The sequence below is a fragment of the Salmo salar genome, unplaced genomic scaffold, assembly GCF_905237065.1.
Source record: "Salmo salar unplaced genomic scaffold, Ssal_v3.1, whole genome shotgun sequence".
NCBI lineage: Eukaryota > Metazoa > Chordata > Actinopteri > Salmoniformes > Salmonidae > Salmo > Salmo salar.
The window spans coordinates 1-21,298 of NW_025547379.1; the positions used below are offsets into that span (position 1 = coordinate 1).

The following is a 21,298-nucleotide window of genomic DNA, read 5'->3' on the forward strand; positions in this document are numbered from 1 at the left end:
TATCTGGTATAAAACAGGACCAGACAGGACCAGACAGTATCTGGTATAAAACAGGACCAGACAGTATCTTGATATAAAACAGGACCAGACAGGACCAGACAGTATCTTGATATAAAACAGGTTCTTGAAGGATCACGAAGTTCAGTCTGTTGTAGAACATGTATTATTGCTGTAGTTTGGTGATACTGGTGTCATGACAACACTACTCTGACGGTATCGTCGGACTGATCAGGACATCTGCAATGTCAATCAATGGTCAAGGTATTGATGCTTCTTCTTCGCTGCTAACCCAAGTGCCTCCCTCCCTCCCTCCCTCCCTCCCTCCCTCCCTCCCTCCCTCCCTCCCTCCCTCCCTCCCTCCCTCCCTCAGTCCCACAAGGCCAACAGCCACGCGGTCAGGTTCCGTGTGTGTCAGCTGATCAACAAGTTGCTAGGCAGCATGGCGGAGAACGCCCAGATCGACGACGACCTGTTCGACGGTATCCACCGGGCCATGTTGGTCAGAGTCACAGACAAGTTCCCCAACGTCAGGATCCAGGCCTCTCTGGCCATGGCTAGACTACAGGAACCACAGAACCAACAATGTCCCACTGTGAATGGTACTGATGTTACTACCTCACACTGTCTGGATCCAGAACTCTCTGGGTCACGACTAGACTACAGAATCCACTAGAACCATCGATGTTAAAAGGGTCCAGGTCACCCACACACAACTCTCTCTCTCTCTTCCTCTCTCTCTCTGTCTCTCTCTCTTCCTCTCTCTTCTCTCTCTCTTCCTCTCTCTTCTCTCTCTCTTCCTCTCTCTCTCTCTCTCTCTCTCTCTCTTCCTCTCTCTCTCTTCCTCTCTCTCTCTCTCTCTCTCTCTCTCTCTCTCTCTTCCTCTCTCTCTTTTCCTCTCTCTCTCTTCTCTCTCTCTCTCTCTCTCTCTCTCTCTCTCTTCCTCTCTCTTCCTCTCTCTCTCTTCCTCTCTCTCTTCCTCTCTCTCTTCCTCTCTCTCTCTTCCTCTCTCTCTCTCTCTCTCTCTCTCTCTCTCTCTCTCTCTCTCTCTTCCTCTCCTCTCGTCCAGCCTACCTGTTGATCTTGGAGAATGATTCCAACCCGGAGGTTCGTCGAGCCGTTCTGTCGTGCATCGCCCCTTCCTCTCTCACCCTCCCCAAGATACTGAAACGCACCAGGGATGTTAAGGAGAATGTCCGCAAGCTAGCTTACCAGGTACACACGCCACACACACACACACACACACACACACACACACACACACACACACACACACACACACACACACACACACTAAACTGGCCTTACAGACCTGAAACCCCCCCCTGGGGCGGCAGGGTAGCCTAGTGTTTAGAGCGTTGGACTAGTAACCGAAAGGTTGCAAGTTGTTCCCCGGTAGGCCGTCATTGAAAATAAGAATTTGTTCTTAACTGACTAGTTAAATAAAGGTAAAATAAAACCCCAGCTTAAACACACACTAAACTGGTTTTACAGACCTGAACCCAGCTTAAACACACACTAAACTGGTTTTACAGACCTGAACCCAGCTTAAACACACACTAAACTGGTTTTACAGACCTGAACCCAGCTTAAACACACACTAAACTGGTTTTACACACCTGAACCCAGCTTAAACACACACTAAACTGGTTTTACAGACCTGAACCCAGCTTAAACACACACTAAACTGGTTTTACACACCTGAACCCAGCTTAAACACACACTAAACTGGTTTTACAGACCTGAACCCAGCTTAAACACACACTAAACTGGTTTTACAGACCTGAACCCAGCTTAAACACACACTAAACTGGTTTTACACACCTGAACCCAGCTTAAACACACACTAAACTGGTTTTACACACCTGAACCCAGCTAAAACACACACTAAACTGGCCTTAGACCTGAACCCAGCTTAAACACACACTAAACTGGTTTTACACACCTGAACCCAGCTTAAACACACACTAAACTGGCCTTACTGAACCCAGCTTAAACACACACTAAACTGGCCTTACTGAACCCAGCTTAAACACACACTAAACTGGTTTTACAGACCTGAACCCAGCTTAAACACACACTAAACTGGCCTTACTGAACCCAGCTTAAACACACACTAAACTGGCTTTACAGACCTGAACCCAGCTAAAACACCCACTAAACTGGCCTTATAGACCTGAACCCAGCTAAAACACACACTAAACTGGCCTTAGACCTGAACCCAGCTTAAACACACACTAAACTGGCTTTACAGACCTGAACCCAGCTAAAACACCCACTAAACTGGCCTTATAGACCTGAACCCAGCTAAAACACACACTAAACTGGCTTTACGGAACCCAGCTTAAACACACACTAAACTGGCCTTATAGACCTGAACCCAGCTAAAACACACACTAAACTGGCCTTAGACCTGAACCCAGCTAAAACACACACTAAACTGGCCTTAGACCTGAACCCAGCTTAAACACACACTAAACTGGCCTTAGACCTGAACCCAGCTAAAACACACACTAAACTGGCCTTATAGACCTGAACCCAGCTTAAACACACACTAAACTGGCCTTAGACCTGAACCCAGCTTAAACACCCACTAAACTGGCCTTACTGAACCCAGCTAAAACACCCACTAAACTGGTTTTACAGACCTGAACCCAGCTAAAACACACACTAAACTGGCCTTACTGAACCCAGCTAAAACACCCACTAAACTGGCCTTACAGACCTGAACCCAGCTAAAACACCCACTAAACTGGCCTTACTGAACCCAGCTTAAACACACACTAAACTGGCCTTAGAGACCTGAACCCAGCTAAAACACCCACTAAACTGGCCTTATAGACCTGAACCCAGCTTAAACACACACTAAACTGGCTTTACAGACCTGAACCCAGCTAAAACACCCACTAAACTGGCCTTAGAGACCTGAACCCAGCTAAAACACACACTAAACTGGCTTTATAGACCTGAACCCAGCTTAAACACACACTAAACTGGCTTTATAGACCTGAACCCAGCTAAAACACACACTAAACTGGCCTTACTGAACCCAGCTTAAACACACACTAAACTGGCCTTAGACCTGAACCCAGCTAAAACACCCATTAAACTGGCCTTAGAGACCTGAACCCAGCTTAAACACCCACTAAACTGGCCTTATAGACCTGAACCCAGCTTAAACACACACTAAACTGGCTTTACAGACCTGAACCCAGCTAAAACACACACTAAACTGGTTTTACAGACCTGAACCCAGCTTAAACACACACTAAACTGGCCTTGCTGAACCCAGCTTAAACACACACTAAACTGGCCTTACTGAACCCAGCTAAAACACACACTAAACTGGCCTTATAGACCTGAACCCAGCTAAAACACCCATTAAACTGGCCTTAGAGACCTGAACCCAGCTTAAACACCCACTAAACTGGCCTTATAGACCTGAACCCAGCTTAAACACACACTAAACTGGCTTTACAGACCTGAACCCAGCTAAAACACACACTAAACTGGCTTTATAGACCTGAACCCAGCTTAAACACCCACTAAACTGGTTTTACAGACCTGAACCCAGCTAAAACACCCACTAAACTGGCTTTATAGACCTGAACCCAGCTAAAACACACACTAAACTGGCCTTATAGACCTGAACCCAGCTAAAACACCCACTAAACTGGCCTGAGACCTGAACCCAGCTAAAACACACACTAAACTGGCCTTACTGAACCCAGCTTAAACACCCACTAAACTGGCCTTAGAGACCTGAACCCAGCTTAAACACCCACTAAACTGGCCTTAGACCTGAACCCAGCTAAAACACCCACTAAACTGGCTTTACAGACCTGAACCCAGCTAAAACACACACTAAACTGGCCTTACTGAACCCAGCTTAAACACCCACTAAACTGGCCTTAGAGACCTGAACCCAGCTTAAACACCCACTAAACTGGCCTTATAGACCTGAACCCAGCTTAAACACCCACTAAACTGGCCTTAGACCTGAACCCAGCTTAAACACCCACTAAACTGGCCTTACTGAACCCAGCTTAAACACCCACTAAACTGGCCTTAGACCTGAACCCAGCTTAAACACACACTAAACTGGCTTTACAGACCTGAACCCAGCTTAAACACCCACTAAACTGGCTTTACTGAACCCAGCTAAAACACCCACTAAACTGGCTTTACAGACCTGAACCCAGCTAAAACACACACTAAACTGGCTTTATAGACCTGAACCCAGCTTAAACACACACTAAACTGGCCTTACTGAACCCAGCTTAAACACACACTAAACTGGCCTTATAGACCTGAACCCAGCTAAAACACCCACTAAACTGGCTTTACAGACCTGAACCCAGCTTAAACACACACTAAACTGGTTTTACACACCTGAACCCAGCTAAAACACACACTAAACTGGCCTTAGACCTGAACCCAGCTTAAACACCCACTAAACTGGCCTTATAGACCTGAACCCAGCTTAAACACCCACTAAACTGGCCTTATAGACCTGAACCCAGCTAAAACACCCACTAAACTGGCTTTATAGACCTGAACCCAGCTTAAACACCCACTAAACTGGCCTTAGACCTGAACCCAGCTAAAACACCCACTAAACTGGCTTTATAGACCTGAACCCAGCTAAAACACACACTAAACTGGCTTTATAGACCTGAACCCAGCTAAAACACACACTAAACTGGCCTTACTGAACCCAGCTTAAACACACACTAAACTGGCTTTATAGACCTGAACCCAGCTAAAACACACACTAAACTGGCTTTATAGACCTGAACCCAGCTTAAACACCCACTAAACTGGCTTTACAGACCTGAACCCAGCTAAAACACCCACTAAACTGGCTTTATAGACCTGAACCCAGCTTAAACACACACTAAACTGGCTTTATAGACCTGAACCCAGCTTAAACACACACTAAACTGGCCTTATAGACCTGAACCCAGCTTAAACACACACTAAACTGGCTTTATAGACCTGAACCCAGCTAAAACACACACTAAACTGGCCTTAGACCTGAACCCAGCTTAAACACACACTAAACTGGCCTTATAGACCTGAACCCAGCTTAAACACACACTAAACTGGCTTTATAGACCTGAACCCAGCTAAAACACACACTAAACTGGCCTTAGACCTGAACCCAGCTTAAACACCCACTAAACTGGCCTTACAGTCCTGAACCCAGCTAAAACACCCACTAAACTGGCCTTACTGAACCCAGCTAAAACACACACTAAACTGGCTTTACAGACCTGAACCCAGCTTAAACACCCACTAAACTGGCCTGAGACCTGAACCCAGCTAAAACACACACTAAACTGGCCTTATAGACCTGAACCCAGCTAAAACACCCACTAAACTGGCCTTATAGACCTGAACCCAGCTTAAACACCCACTAAACTGGCCTTAGACCTGAACCCAGCTTAAACACACACTAAACTGGCTTTACAGACCTGAACCCAGCTTAAACACCCACTAAACTGGCCTTATAGACCTGAACCCAGCTAAAACACACACTAAACTGGCTTTATAGACCTGAACCCAGCTTAAACACACACTAAACTGGCCTTACAGACCTGAACCCAGCTTAAACACCCACTAAACTGGCCTTACTGAACCCAGCTTAAACACCCACTAAACTGGCCTTAGACCTGAACCCAGCTAAAACACACACTAAACTGGCTTTATAGACCTGAACCCAGCTAAAACACCCACTAAACTGGCCTTAGACCTGAACCCAGCTTAAACACACACTAAACTGGCTTTACAGACCTGAACCCAGCTAAAACACACACTAAACTGGCTTTATAGACCTGAACCCAGCTTAAACACACACTAAACTGGCCTTACTGAACCCAGCTTAAACACACACTAAACTGGCCTTATAGACCTGAACCCAGCTAAAACACCCACTAAACTGGCTTTACAGACCTGAACCCAGCTTAAACACACACTAAACTGGTTTTACACACCTGAACCCAGCTAAAACACACACTAAACTGGCCTTAGACCTGAACCCAGCTTAAACACCCACTAAACTGGCCTTATAGACCTGAACCCAGCTTAAACACCCACTAAACTGGCCTTATAGACCTGAACCCAGCTAAAACACCCACTAAACTGGCTTTATAGACCTGAACCCAGCTTAAACACCCACTAAACTGGCCTTAGACCTGAACCCAGCTAAAACACCCACTAAACTGGCTTTATAGACCTGAACCCAGCTAAAACACACACTAAACTGGCTTTATAGACCTGAACCCAGCTAAAACACACACTAAACTGGCCTTACTGAACCCAGCTTAAACACACACTAAACTGGCTTTATAGACCTGAACCCAGCTAAAACACACACTAAACTGGCTTTATAGACCTGAACCCAGCTTAAACACCCACTAAACTGGCTTTACAGACCTGAACCCAGCTAAAACACCCACTAAACTGGCTTTATAGACCTGAACCCAGCTTAAACACACACTAAACTGGCTTTATAGACCTGAACCCAGCTTAAACACACACTAAACTGGCCTTATAGACCTGAACCCAGCTTAAACACACACTAAACTGGCTTTATAGACCTGAACCCAGCTAAAACACACACTAAACTGGCCTTAGACCTGAACCCAGCTTAAACACACACTAAACTGGCCTTATAGACCTGAACCCAGCTTAAACACACACTAAACTGGCTTTATAGACCTGAACCCAGCTAAAACACACACTAAACTGGCCTTAGACCTGAACCCAGCTTAAACACCCACTAAACTGGCCTTACAGTCCTGAACCCAGCTAAAACACCCACTAAACTGGCCTTACTGAACCCAGCTAAAACACACACTAAACTGGCTTTACAGACCTGAACCCAGCTTAAACACACACTAAACTGGCCTTAGAGACCTGAACCCAGCTTAAACACCCACTAAACTGGCCTTATAGACCTGAACCCAGCTAAAACACCCACTAAACTGGCCTTAGACCTGAACCCAGCTTAAACACACACTAAACTGGCCTTAGAGACCTGAACCCAGCTTAAACACCCACTAAACTGGCCTTATAGACCTGAACCCAGCTTAAACACCCACTAAACTGGCTTTACAGACCTGAACCCAGCTTAAACACACACTAAACTGGCCTTAGACCTGAACCCAGCTTAAACACACACTAAACTGGCCTTATAGACCTGAACCCAGCTTAAACACACTAAACTGGCCTTATAGACCTGAACCCAGCTTAAACACACTAAACTGGCCTTATAGACCTGAACCCAGCTAAAACACACACTAAACTGGCCTTATAGACCTGAACCCAGCTAAAACACACACTAAACTGGCCTTATAGACCTGAACCCAGCTTAAACACACTAAACTGGCCTTATAGACCTGAACCCAGCTTAAACACACACTAAACTGGCCTTACTGAACCCAGCTTAAACACACACTAAACTGGCCTTATAGACCTGAACCCAGCTAAAACACACACTAAACTGGCCTTATAGACCTGAACCCAGCTTAAACACACACTAAACTGGCCTTACTGAACCCAGCTAAAACACACACTAAACTGGCCTTAGACCTGAACCCAGCTAAAACACCCACTAAACTGGCTTTATAGACCTGAACCCAGCTAAAACACACACTAAACTGGCCTTATAGACCTGAACCCAGCTTAAACACCCACTAAACTGGCCTTACAGACCTGAACCCAGCTTAAACACACACTAAACTGGCTTTACAGACCTGAACCCAGCTAAAACACACACTAAACTGGCTTTACAGACCTGAACCCAGCTAAAACACCCACTAAACTGGCCTTATAGACCTGAACCCAGCTAAAACACACACTAAACTGGCCTTACTGAACCCAGCTAAAACACCCACTAAACTGGCCTTAGACCTGAACCCAGCTTAAACACCCACTAAACTGGCTTTATAGACCTGAACCCAGCTTAAACACACACTAAACTGGCCTTACAGACCTGAACCCAGCTTAAATGTAAAGTTGTTAATGACTGTGTGTGTGTTTCAGGTTCTGGCAGACAAGGTCCACATCAGAGCTCTGAGTATCGCCCAGAGAGTCAGTCTGCTGCAGCAGGGTCTCCACGATACTGCAGGTAAACACACACACTGTCCCTCTGGCTGCAACTCTGTGTAGGGCGGGGGCTGCAACTCTGTGTGTAGGGGGCTGCAACTCTGTGTGGGGGGGCTGCAACTCTGTGTGGGGGGGCTGCAACTCTGTGTGGTGGGGGGCTGCAACTCTGTCTGTGGGGGGCTGCAACTCTGTGTGGGGGGGCTGCAACTCTGTGTGGTGGGGGGCTGCAACTCTGTGTGTGTGGGGGGCTGCAACTCTGTGTGTGTGGGGGGGCTGCAACTCTGTGTGGTGGGGGGTTGCAACTCTGTGTGGTGGGGGGCTGCAACTCTGTGTGGTGGGGGGCTGCAACTCTGTGTGTGTGTGGGGCGGCTGCAACTCTGTGTGGTGGGGGGCTGCAACTCTGTGTGTGTGTGTGGCTGCAACTGTGTGGGGGGGCTGCAACTCTGTGTGTGTGTTTCTGCTGCCATCATTTGGCTGTGGCGCTGCACCGCAGCAAAATCATTGCGTCCACGCAACAAAAAAAAAATGATGGACCATGAAATAATATTTCTTCCCGAGGCGCACTTTGAAGGTGCTAGAACGTTCCATGTACTTTTCCTCTGCAAACAAAAGGATAGAACAACTTGACAAGCCCGTAGAATAGATGATCTGTTTACCTCGTCGGCTCGTCGATCTGTTTACCTCGTCGATCTGTTTACCTCGTCGATCTGTTTACCTCGTCGGCTTGTTGATCTGTTTACCTCGTCGGCTCGTCGATCTGTTTACCTCGTCGATCTGTTTACCTCGTCGGCTCGTCGATCTGTTTACCTCGTCGATCTGTTTACCTCGTCGGCTTGTTGATCTGTTTACCTCGTCGGCTCGTCGATCTGTTTACCTCGTCGATCTGTTTACCTCGTCGGCTCGTCGATCTGTTTACCTCGTCGATCTGTTTACCTCGTCGATCTGTTTACCTCGTCGGCTTGTTGATCTGTTTACCTCGTCGGTTCGTTGATCTGTTTACCTCGTCGGCTTGTTGATCTGTTTACCTCGTCGGTCTGTTTACCTCGTCGGCTCGTCGATCTGTTTACCTCGTTGATCTGTTTACCTCGTCGGCTTGTTGATCTGTTTACCTCGTCGGCTCGTTGATCTGTTTACCTCGTCGGCTTGTTGATCTGTTTACCTCGTCGATCTGTTTACCTCGTCGGCTCGTTGGTCTGTTTAACCTCGTCGGCTCGCTGATCTGTTTACCTCGTCGATCTGTTTACCTCGTCGGCTCGTCGGTCTGTTTACCTCGTCGGCTCGCTGATCTGTTTACCTCGTCGATCTGTTTACCTCGTCGATCTGTTTAACCTCGTCGATCTGTTTAACCTCGTCGGCTCGTCGTGTGTTCTGTGCCAGACCAAATATTCCTCAAGGCTCGTGTTATAAGTGCCGTAGGGAGGGGAACATGCATTCTGACAAGCAGTCAATGGATGAACCGTCATTCTTAAAGCAATGCCGTTGGGGGGGGGGAAACGGCAGTTTTAATGACATCTGTTAAATAGAGGTGGATCCCGCTCTTCATTCCTCCTGTATTTATTTCTCAGCTGCTAAATGTGTTATAATTAATTAGAGCGTTAGACTGGTGCTAAAATGTAACGCACCTCATTTGTAGGGTAACTTGGGGGTGACCAAGGGACAGTGTTGGGGGGGGAAATGGGGATATGAAGTGGTTTGTGTGAAGTACAGGCAGGGGGCATATTATCCTGGGTGGTTGTTTACCCCAAGTTACCCGAACAGGAAGGCGCCCGCGTTACGCTCCCTAACAGGAAGGCCCGCGTTACGCCCCCTAACAGGAAGGCCCGCGTTACGCCCCCTAACAGGAAGGCCCGCGTTACGCCCCCTGACAGGAAGGCCCGCGTTACGCTCCCTGACAGGAAGGCCCGCGTTACGCTCCCTAGCAGGAAGGCCCGCGTTACGCTCCCTAGCAGGAAGGCCCGCGTTACGCTCCCTAGCAGGAAGGCCCGCGTTACGCTCCCTAGCAGGAAGGCCCGCGTTACGCTCCCTAGCAGGAAGGCCCGCGTTACGCCCCCTAGCAGGAAGGCCCGCGTTACGCTCCCTAGCAGGAAGGCCCGCGTTACGCCCCTAACAGGAAGGCCCGCGTTACGCTCCCTAACAGGAAGGCCCGCGTTACGCCCCTAACAGGAAGGCCCGCGTTACGCCCCCTAGCAGGAAGGCCCGCGTTACGCTCCCTAGCAGGAAGGCCCGCGTTACGCTCCCTAACAGGAAGGCCCGCGTTACGCTCCCTAACAGGAAGGCCCGCGTTACGCCCCCTAGCAGGAAGGCCCGCGTTACGCTCCCTAACAGGAAGGCCCGCGTTACGCTCCCTGACAGGAAGGCCCGCGTTACGCTCCCTAGCAGGAAGGCCCGCGTTACGCCCCCTAACAGGAAGGCCCGCGTTACGCCCCCTAACAGGAAGGCCCGCGTTACGCTCCCTGACAGGAAGGCCCGCGTTACGCTCCCTAACAGGAAGGCCCGCGTTACGCTCCCTAGCAGGAAGGCCCGCGTTACGCCCCCTAACAGGAAGGCCCGCGTTACGCTCCCTAGCAGGAAGGCCCGCGTTACGCTCCCTAGCAGGAAGGCCCGCGTTACGCTCCCTAGCAGGAAGGCCCGCGTTACGCTCCCTAGCAGGAAGGCCCGCGTTACGCTCCCTAACAGGAAGGCCCGCGTTACGCTCCCTAACAGGAAGGCCCGCGTTACGCCCCCTAACAGGAAGGCCCGCGTTACGCTCCCTAGCAGGAAGGCCCGCGTTACGCTCCCTAACAGGAAGGCCCGCGTTACGCTCCCTAACAGGAAGGCCCGCGTTACGCCCCCTAACAGGAAGGCCCGCGTTACGCTCCCTAGCAGGAAGGCCCGCGTTACGCCCCTAGCAGGAAGGCCCGCGTTACGGCTCCCTAGCAGGAAGGCCCGCGTTACGCCCCCTAGCAGGAAGGCCCGCGTTACGCTCCCTAGCAGGAAGGCCCGCGTTACGCTCCCTTGCAGGATGGCCCGCGTTACGCTCCCTGACAGGAAGGCCCGCGTTACGCCCCTAACAGGAAGGCCCGCGTTACGCCCCCTAACAGGAAGGCCCGCGTTACGCTCCCTAGCAGGAAGGCCCGCGTTACGCTCCCTAGCAGGAAGGCCCGCGTTACGCTCCCTAGCAGGAAGGCCCGCGTTACGCTCCCTAACAGGAAGGCCCGCGTTACGCTCCCTAACAGGAAGGCCCGCGTTACGCCCCCTAACAGGAAGGCCCGCGTTACGCCCCCTAACAGGAAGGCCCGCGTTACGCCCCCTAACAGGAAGGCCCGCGTTACGCTCCCTAACAGGAAGGCCCGCGTTACGCTCCCTAACAGGAAGGCCCGCGTTACGCCCCTAACAGGAAGGCCCGCGTTACGCCCCCTAACAGGAAGGCCCGCGTTACGCTCCCTAGCAGGAAGGCCCGCGTTACGCTCCCTAGCAGGAAGGCCCGCGTTACGCTCCCTAGCAGGAAGGCCCGCGTTACGCTCCCTGACAGGAAGGCCCGCGTTACGCTCCCTAGCAGGAAGGCCCGCGTTACGCTCCCTGACAGGAAGGCCCGCGTTACGCTCCCTAGCAGGAAGGCCCGCGTTACGCTCCCTGACAGGAAGGCCCGCGTTACGCTCCCTAACAGGAAGGCCCGCGTTACGCCCCTAACAGGAAGGCCCGCGTTACGCTCCCCGACAGGAAGGCCCGCGTTACGCTCCCTAGCAGGAAGGCCCGCGTTACGCTCCCCGACAGGAAGGCCCGCGTTACGCTCCCTGACAGGAAGGCCCGCGTTACGCTCCCTAACAGGAAGGCCCGCGTTACGCTCCCCGACAGGAAGGCCCGCGTTACGCCCCCTAACAGGAAGGCCCGCGTTACGCTCCCTGACAGGAAGGCCCGCGTTACGCTCCCTGACAGGAAGGCCCGCGTTACGCTCCCTGACAGGAAGGCCCGCGTTACGCTCCCTAACAGGAAGGCCCGCGTTACGCTCCCTGACAGGAAGGCCCGCGTTACGCTCCCTGACAGGAAGGCCCGCGTTACGCTCCCTAGCAGGAAGGCCCGCGTTACGCTCCCTAGCAGGAAGGCCCGCGTTACGCTCCCTAACAGGAAGGCCCGCGTTACGCTCCCTAGCAGGAAGGCCCGCGTTACGCTCCCTAGCAGGAAGGCCCGCGTTACGCTCCCTAGCAGGAAGGCCCGCGTTACGCTCCCTAGCAGGAAGGCCCGCGTTACGCTCCCTAGCAGGAAGGCCCGCGTTACGCTCCCTAGCAGGAAGGCCCGCGTTACGCTCCCTAGCAGGAAGGCCCGCGTTACGCTCCCTAGCAGGAAGGCCCGCGTTACGCTCCCTAGCAGGAAGGCCCGCGTTACGCTCCCTAGCAGGAAGGCCCGCGTTACGCCCCTAACAGGAAGGCCCGCGTTACGCCCCTAGCAGGAAGGCCCGCGTTACGCCCCCTAACAGGAAGGCCCGCGTTACGCTCCCTAGCAGGAAGGCCCGCGTTACGCTCCCTAGCAGGAAGGCCCGCGTTACGCTCCCTAACAGGAAGGCCCGCGTTACGCTCCCTGACAGGAAGGCCCGCGTTACGCTCCCTAGCAGGAAGGCCCGCGTACGCCCCTAACAGGAAGGCCCGCGTTACGCTCCCTAGCAGGAAGGCCCGGCGTTACGCTCCCTAGCAGGAAGGCCCGCGTTACGCCCCCTAACAGGAAGGCCCGCGTTACGCTCCCTAGCAGGAAGGCCCGCGTTACGCTCCCTAGCAGGAAGGCCCGCGTTATACTCCCTATATTTATGCTTGTTTTCTGAGACATACAATTGATCGATAGTATGGCTAACTAGTTAAACCAGGGCTCAACATTAACGGTTATCCCCTTGCCCGGACAAGAAGAATATATATTTAAGTCAAAAATAAAATCGATCAAGTAGGTCTTATCAGAATTGGATCAGTGTCCTGAAGATGCGATGCTTATGGTCCTCCCAATATCTGCAGAGCGCAGTGGAGTATAATTATTGTGGTCCTGCATTGATAGACACAAGCGGTTTTTCAATCATGCAGTCGCGAGATATATACAGTGCCTTCGGAAAAGTATTCAGATCTCTAGACCGTTTCCCCATTTCTTTATTTTTTTTGGTCACGTTACAGCCTTATTCTAAAATTGATTAAAAAAAATGTTTTTCTTCTTATCAATACATAGAGTACCTCATAATGACAAAGCAAAAAAATATGTTTAGACATTTTTTTTTTACAATTATATATATATATATATATATATATATATATATATATATATATATAAAAGAAATACCTTATTTACATTAGTATTCAGACCTTTTGCTATGAGACTTGAAATTGAGCTCAGGTGCATCCTGTTTCCATTGATCATCCTTGAGATGTTTCTACAACTTGATTGGAGTCCACCTGTGGTAAATTCAATTGATTGGACATGATTTGGAAAGGCACACACCTGTCTATATAAGGTCCCACAGTTGACAGTGCATGTCAGAGCAAAAACCAAGCCATGAGGTTGATGGAATTGTCCATAGAGCTCCGAGACAGGATTGTGTCGAGGCCCAGATCTGGGGAAAAGTACCAAAACATTTCTGCACCATTGAAGGTCCCCAAAAACACAGTGGCCTCCATCATTCTTAAATGTAAGAAGTTTGGAACCACCAAGACTCTTCGTAGAGCTGGCCGCCCGGCCAAACTGAGCAATTGCCCCGGCGTCGTTCGGGTTTGGCCGGAGGGGGGTAGGCCGTCATTGTAAATAACAATTTGTTCTTAACTGACATGCCTAGTAAAATAAAGGTTAAATAAAAAAAATTAAAAAAAAAAACAGGTAGGGGGAGGGACCCCCTCTTGAACCCAACCCCCCCCCTGCAATAAATATTTTGGTGTGTGTCTCTGGGTTGTAGAATCAGTGAGGGAAGTGGTGCAGGTCCGTCTCCTCCCAGCCTGGCTGAATCTTCTCCAAGGTGATGTGTTGGAGCTGTTGCACAAACTGGATGTAGAGAACTGCTCTCAGACCGCCCTGGATACACTGAGCGCTCTGTTCACACACACACCTCAGGACAAGCTGCTGGACCACTGCCTTCAGCTGGACAACAGGTACCACACACACACACACACACACACACACACACACACACACACACACACACACACTGACCGCCCTGGACACACTGAGCGCTCTGTTCACACACACACCTCAGGACAAGCTGCTGGACCACTGCCTTCAGCTGGACAACAGAGACAGACAGACAGACAGACAGACAGACAGACAGACAGACAGACAGACAGACAGACAGACAGACAGACAGACAGATACTGATCACACACGCTTGCTGTCTGGCTGACTCTCTCACACACACTAACTGACCGCCCAGCTCTGTCTGTCTGTCTCTCTGTCTCTCTCTCTCTCTGTCTCTCTCTCTCTCTCTCTGTCTCTCTCTGTCTCTGTCTCTCTCTGTCTCTCTCTCTCACTCACTCACTGACTGACTGTGTGTCTGTAGGATGCTGGTCCCAGCTGGGTCTCTGTCCTGTGAGCGCGTGTTGTACTGGAGAGCTCTGTGTGAGTTCATTAAGACTAAAGGGGACGAAGGAGAGGAGATGTTGGAGAAGCTGCTGCCAGAGGCTGCTGTCTTCGCTGAATACCTCTACGGGTAAGACCCCCACTACATCCCCCTGACTACGGGTAAGACCCCACTACATCCCATACATCCCCCTGACTACGGGTAAGACCCCCACTACATCCCATACATCACCCTGACTACGGGTAAGACCCCCACTACATCACCCTGACTACGGGTAAGACCCCACTACATCCCATACATCCCCCTGACTACGGGTAAGACCCCCACTACATCCCCCTGACTACGGGTAAGACCCCACTACATCCCATACATCCCCTGACTACGGGTAAGACCCCCACTACATCCCATACATCGCCCTGACTACGGGTAAGACCCCCACTACATCCCCCTGACTACGGGTAAGACCCCACTACATCCCATACATCACCCTGACTACGGGTAAGACCCCCACTACATCCCATACATCACCCTGACTACGGGTAAGACCCCCACTACATCACCCTGACTACGGGTAAGACCCCCACTACATCACCCTGACTACGGGTAAGACCCCCACTACATCCCATACATCACCCTGACTACGGGTAAGACCCCCACTACATCACCCTGACTACGGGTAAGACCCCCACTACATCACCCTGACTACGGGTAAGACCCCCACTACATCCCATACATCGCCTGACTACGGGTAAGACCCCCACTACATCACCCTGACTACGGGTAAGACCCCCACTACATCCCCCTGACTACGGGTAAGACCCCACTACATCCCATACATCCCCCTGACTACGGGTAAGACCCCCACTACATCCCATACATCGCCCTGACTACGGGTAAGACCCCCACTACATCACCCTGACTACGGGTAAGACCCCCACTACATCCCCCTGACTACGGGTAAGACCCCCACTACATCCCCCTGACTACGGGTAAGACCCCCACTACATCCCCTGACTACGGGTAAGACCCCCACTACATCACCCTGACTACGGGTAAGACCCCCACTACATCCCATACATCGCCCTGACTACGGGTAAGACCCCCACTACATCACCCTGACTACGGGTAAGACCCCCACTACATCCCACACATCACCCTGACTACGGGTAAGACCCCCACTACATCCCATACATCGCCCTGACTACGGGTAAGACCCCCACTACATCCCATACATCGCCCTGACTACGGGTAAGACCCCCACTACATCCCACACATCACCCTGACTACGGGTAAGACCCCCACTACATCACCCTGACTACGGGTAAGACCCCCACTACATCCCCCTGACTACGGGTAAGACCCCCACTACATCCCCCTGACTACGGGTAAGACCCCCACTACATCCCATACATCACCCTGACTACGGGTAAGACCACCACTACATCACCCTGACTACGGGTAAGACCCCCACTACATCCCATACATCGCCCTGACTACGGGTAAGACCCCCACTACATCACCCTGACTACGGGTAAGACCCCCACTACATCCCATACATCGCCCTGACTACGGGTAAGACCCCCACTACATCCCCCTGACTACGGGTAAGACCCCCACTACATCCCATACATCGCCCTGACTACGGGTAAGACCCCCACTACATCCCCTGACTACGGGTAAGACCCCCACTACATCCCATACATCGCCCTGACTACGGGTAAGACCCCCACTACATCCCCTGACTACGGGTAAGACCCCCACTACATCCCATACATCACCCTGACTACGGGTAAGACCCCCACTACATCACCCTGACTACGGGTAAGACCCCCACTACATCCCATACATCAACCCGACTACGGGTAAGACCCCCACTACATCGCCCTGACTACGGGTAAGACCCCCACTACATCGCCCTGACTACGGGTAAGACCCCCACTACATCCCATACAACACCCTGACTACGGGTAAGACCCCCACTACATCACCCTGACTACGGGTAAGACAACCACTACATCCCATACATCACACTGACTACGGGTAAGACCCCCACTACATCGCCCTGACTACGGGTAGGACCCCCACTACATCCCATACATCACCCCGACTACGGGTAAGACCCCCACTACATCGCCCTGACTACGGGTAAGACCCCCACTACATCGCCCTGACTACGGGTAAGACCCCCACTACATCACCCTGACTACGGGTAAGACTACAACTACATCCCATACAACACATCACATGTCAACTTTCCCAACCCTCTCCTGGGTTGGGGGGGGGGTACTCCAGGACTGACTCAAAGTCCTGACTCAAAGTCCATCATCGGTCTATAGGACCAGTATTTTAAAGACCAGTCCCAGTGATATCGAGACTGGAAGCGTGGAGGTGGACTAGAGAGATGTTAGGCTCAGTAGACTGGAAGCGTGGAGGTGGACTAGAGAGATGTTAGGCTCAGTAGACTGGAAGCGTGGAGGTGGACTAGAGAGATGTCAGGCTCAGTAGACTGGAAGTGTGGAGGTGGACTAGAGAGATGTTAGGCTCAGTAGACTGGAAGCGTGGAGGTGGACTAGAGAGATGTTAGGCTCAGTAGACTGGAAGCGTGGAGGTGGACTAGAGAGATGTTAGGCTCGGTAGACTGGAAGCGTGGAGGTGGACTAGAGAGATGTTAGGCTCGGTAGACTGGAAGCGTGGAGGTGGACTAGAGAGATGTCAGGCTCAGTAGACTGGAAGCGTGGAGGTGGACTAGAGAGATGTTAGGCTCAGTAGACTGGAAGCGTGGAGGTGGACTAGAGAGATGTCAGGCTCAGTAGACTGGAAGCGTGGAGGTGGACTAGAGAGATGTCAGGCTCAGTAGACTGGAAGCGTGGAGGTGGACTAGAGAGATGTTAGGCTCAGTAGACTGGAAGCGTGGAGGTGGACTAGAGAGATGTTAGGCTCAGTAGACTGGAAGCGTGGAGGTGGACTAGAGAGATGTTAGGCTCGGTAGACTGGAAGCGTGGAGGTGGACTAGAGAGATGTTAGGCTCCGTAGACTGGAAGCGTGGAGGTGGACTAGAGAGATGTCAGGCTCAGTAGACTGGAAGCGTGGAGGTGGACTAGAGAGATGTCAGGCTCAGTAGACTGGAAGCGTGGAGGTGGACTAGAGAGATGTCAGGCTCAGTAGACTGGAAGCGTGGAGGTGGACTAGAGAGATGTTAGGCTCAGTAGACTGGAAGCGTGGAGGTGGACTAGAGAGATGTTAGGCTCAGTAGACTGGAAGCGTGGAGGTGGACTAGAGAGATGTCAGGCTCAGTAGACTGGAAGCGTGGAGGTGGACTAGAGAGATGTCAGGCTCAGTAGACTGGAAGCGTGGAGGTGGACTAGAGAGATGTTAGGCTCAGTAGACTGGAAGCGTGGAGGTGGACTAGAGAGATGTTAGGCTCGGTAGACTGGAAGCGTGGAGGTGGACTAGAGAGATGTTAGGCTCGGTAGACTGGAAGCGTGGAGGTGGACTAGAGAGATGTTAGGCTCGGTAGACTGGAAGCGTGGAGGTGGACTAGAGAGAGATGTTAGGCTCGGTAGACTGGAAGCGTGGAGGTGGACTAGAGAGATGTTAGGCTCAGTAGACTGGAAGCGTGGAGGTGGACTAGAGAGATGTTAGGCTCAGTAGACTGGAAGCGTGGAGGTGGACTAGAGAGATGTTAGGCTCAGTAGACTGGAAGCGTGGAGGTGGACTAGAGAGATGTCAGGCTCAGTAGACTGGAAGCGTGGAGGTGGACTAGAGAGATGTCAGGCTCAGTAGACTGGAAGCGTGGAGGTGGACTAGAGAGATGTCAGGCTCAGTAGACTGGAAGCGTGGAGGTGGACTAGAGAGATGTCAGGCTCAGTAGGCTGGGAGCGTGGAGGTGGACTAGAGAGATGTCAGGCTCAGTAGACTGGGAGCGTGGAGGTGGACTAGAGAGATGTTAGGCTCAGTAGACTGGAAGCGTGGAGGTGGACTAGAGAGAGATGTTAGGCTCAGTAGACTGGAAGCGTGGAGGTGGACTAGAGAGATGTTAGGCTCAGTAGACTGGAAGCGTGGAGGTGGACTAGAGAGATGTTAGGCTCAGTAGACTGGAAGCGTGGAGGTGGACTAGAGAGATGTTAGGCTCAGTAGACTGGAATCGTGGAGGTGGACTAGAGAGATGTCAGGCTCAGTAGACTGGAAGCGTGGAGGTGGACTAGAGAGAGATGTTAGGCTCAGTAGACTGGAAGCGTGGAGGTGGACTAGAGAGATGTTAGGCTCAGTAGACTGGAAGCGTGGAGGTGGACTAGAGAGATGTTAGGCTCAGTAGACTGGAAGCGTGGAGGTGGACTAGAGAGATGTTAGGCTCAGTAGACTGGAAGCGTGGAGGTGGACTAGAGAGATGTTAGGCTCAGTAGACTGGAAGCGTGGAGGTGGACTAGAGAGATGTTAGGCTCAGTAGACTGGAAGCGTGGAGGTGGACTAGAGAGATGTTAGGCTCAGTAGACTGGAAGCGTGGAGGTGGATTAGAGAGATGTTAGGCTCAGTAGACTGGAAGCGTGGAGGTGGACTTGAGAGATGTCAGGCTCAGTAGACTGGAAGCGTGGAGGTGGACTAGAGAGATGTCAGGCTCAGTAGACTGGAAGCGTGGAGGTGGACTAGAGAGATGTTAGGCTCAGTAGACTGGAAGCGTGGAGGTGGACTAGAGAGATGTCAGGCTCAGTAGGCTGGAAGCGTGGAGGTGGACTAGAGAGATGTCAGGCTCAGTAGACTGGAAGCTTGGAGGTGGACTAGAGAGATGTCAGGCTCAGTAGACTGGAAGCGTGGAGGTGGACTAGAGAGATGTTAGGCTCAGTAGACTGGAAGCGTGGAGGTGGACTAGAGAGATGTCAGGCTCAGTAGACTGGAAGCGTGGAGGTGGACTAGAGAGATGTTAGGCTCAGTAGACTGGAAGCGTGGAGGTGGACTAGAGAGATGTTAGGCTCGGTAGACTGGAAGCGTGGAGGTGGACTAGAGAGATGTTAGGCTCGGTAGACTGGAAGCGTGGAGGTGGACTAGAGAGATGTCAGGCTCGGTAGACTGGAAGCGTGGAGGTGGACTAGAGAGATGTCAGGCTCAGTAGACTGGAAGCGTGGAGGTGGACTAGAGAGATGTCAGGCTCAGTAGACTGGAAGCGTGGAGGTGGACTAGAGAGATGTCAGGCTCAGTAGACTGGAAGCGTGGAGGTGGACTAGAGAGATGTTAGGCTCAGTAGACTGGAAGCGTGGAGGTGGACTAGAGAGATGTTAGGCTCAGTAGACTGGAAGCGTGGAGGTGGACTAGAGAGATGTCAGGCTCAGTAGACTGGAAGCGTGTAGGTGGACTAGAGAGATGTCAGGCTCAGTAGACTGGAAGCGTGGAGGTGGACTAGAGAGATGTCAGGCTCAGTAGACTGGAAGCGTGGAGGTGGACTAGAGAGATGTCAGGCTCAGTAGGCTGGAAGCGTGGAGGTGGACTAGAGAGATGTCAGGCTCAGTAGACTGGAAGCTTGGAGGTGGACTAGAGAGATGTCAGGCTCAGTAGACTGGAAGCGTGGAGGTGGACTAGAGAGATGTTAGGCTCAGTAGACTGGAAGCGTGGAGGTGGACTAGAGAGATGTCAGGCTCAGTAGACTGGAAGCGTGGAGGTGGACTAGAGAGATGTTAGGCTCAGTAGACTGGAAGCGTGGAGGTGGACTAGAGAGATGTTAGGCTCGGTAGACTGGAAGCGTGGAGGTGGACTAGAGAGATGTTAGGCTCGGTAGACTGGAAGCGTGGAGGTGGACTAGAGAGATGTCAGGCTCGGTAGACTGGAAGCGTGGAGGTGGACTAGAGAGATGTCAGGCTCAGTAGACTGGAAGCGTGGAGGTGGACTAGAGAGATGTCAGGCTCAGTAGACTGGAAGCGTGGAGGTGGACTAGAGAGATGTCAGGCTCAGTAGACTGGAAGCGTGGAGGTGGACTAGAGAGATGTTAGGCTCAGTAGACTGGAAGCGTGGAGGTGGACTAGAGAGATGTTAGGCTCAGTAGACTGGAAGCGTGGAGGTGGACTAGAGAGATGTCAGGCTCAGTAGACTGGAAGCGTGTAGGTGGACTAGAGAGATGTCAGGCTCAGTAGACTGGAAGCGTGGAGGTGGACTAGAGAGATGTCAGGCTCAGTAGACTGGAAGCGTGGAGGTGGACTAGAGAGATGTTAGGCTCAGTAGACTGGAAGCGTGGAGGTGGACTAGAGAGATGTTAGGCTCAGTAGACTGGAAGCGTGGAGGTGGACTAGAGAGATGTCAGGCTCAGTAGACTGGAAGCGTGGAGGTGGACTAGAGAGATGTCAGGCTCGGTAGACTGGAAGCGTGGAGGTGGACTAGAGAGATGTTAGGCTCGGTAGACTGGAAGCGTGGAGGTGGACTAGAGAGATGTTAGGCTCGGTAGACTGGAAGCGTGGAGGTGGACTAGAGAGATGTTAGGCTCGGTAGACTGGAAGCGTGGAGGTGGACTAGAGAGATGTTAGGCTCGGTAGACTGGAAGCGTGGAGGTGGACTAGAGAGATGTTAGGCTCGGTAGACTGGAAGCGTGGAGGTGGACTAGAGAGATGTTAGGCTCGGTAGACTGGAAGCGTGGAGGTGGATTAGAGAGATGTCAGGCTCAGTAGACTGGAAGCGTGGAGGTGGACTAGA

General features: G+C 51.7%; 1 protein-coding gene and 1 long non-coding RNA gene across 2 annotated transcripts in view; one reads left to right on the forward strand and one right to left on the reverse strand.

The window, feature by feature from the left end:
- Nucleotides 1–370: 370 nt before the first annotated feature.
- Nucleotides 371–21,298, forward strand: part of LOC123731800 (condensin complex subunit 3) — a gene marked incomplete at its 5' end in the record, with an annotated part of 33,807 nt that continues 12,879 nt past the window's right edge. Inside the window, 5 exons of the mRNA XM_045711214.1 lie at nucleotides 371–599; nucleotides 1,067–1,212; nucleotides 8,047–8,131; nucleotides 14,009–14,201; nucleotides 14,606–14,755. Coding sequence (XP_045567170.1) covers nucleotides 371–599; nucleotides 1,067–1,212; nucleotides 8,047–8,131; nucleotides 14,009–14,201; nucleotides 14,606–14,755 — 803 coding nt within the window. The remainder of the gene's footprint in view (nucleotides 600–1,066; nucleotides 1,213–8,046; nucleotides 8,132–14,008; nucleotides 14,202–14,605; nucleotides 14,756–21,298) is intronic.
- LOC106597587 (uncharacterized) lies at nucleotides 8,923–9,464 on the reverse strand. Its single transcript, XR_006762843.1, has 4 exons — nucleotides 9,404–9,464; nucleotides 9,286–9,353; nucleotides 9,001–9,042; nucleotides 8,923–8,958 (listed from the first exon to the last, which is right to left on the reverse strand). It is a non-coding gene; the product is annotated as an uncharacterized lncRNA (long non-coding RNA).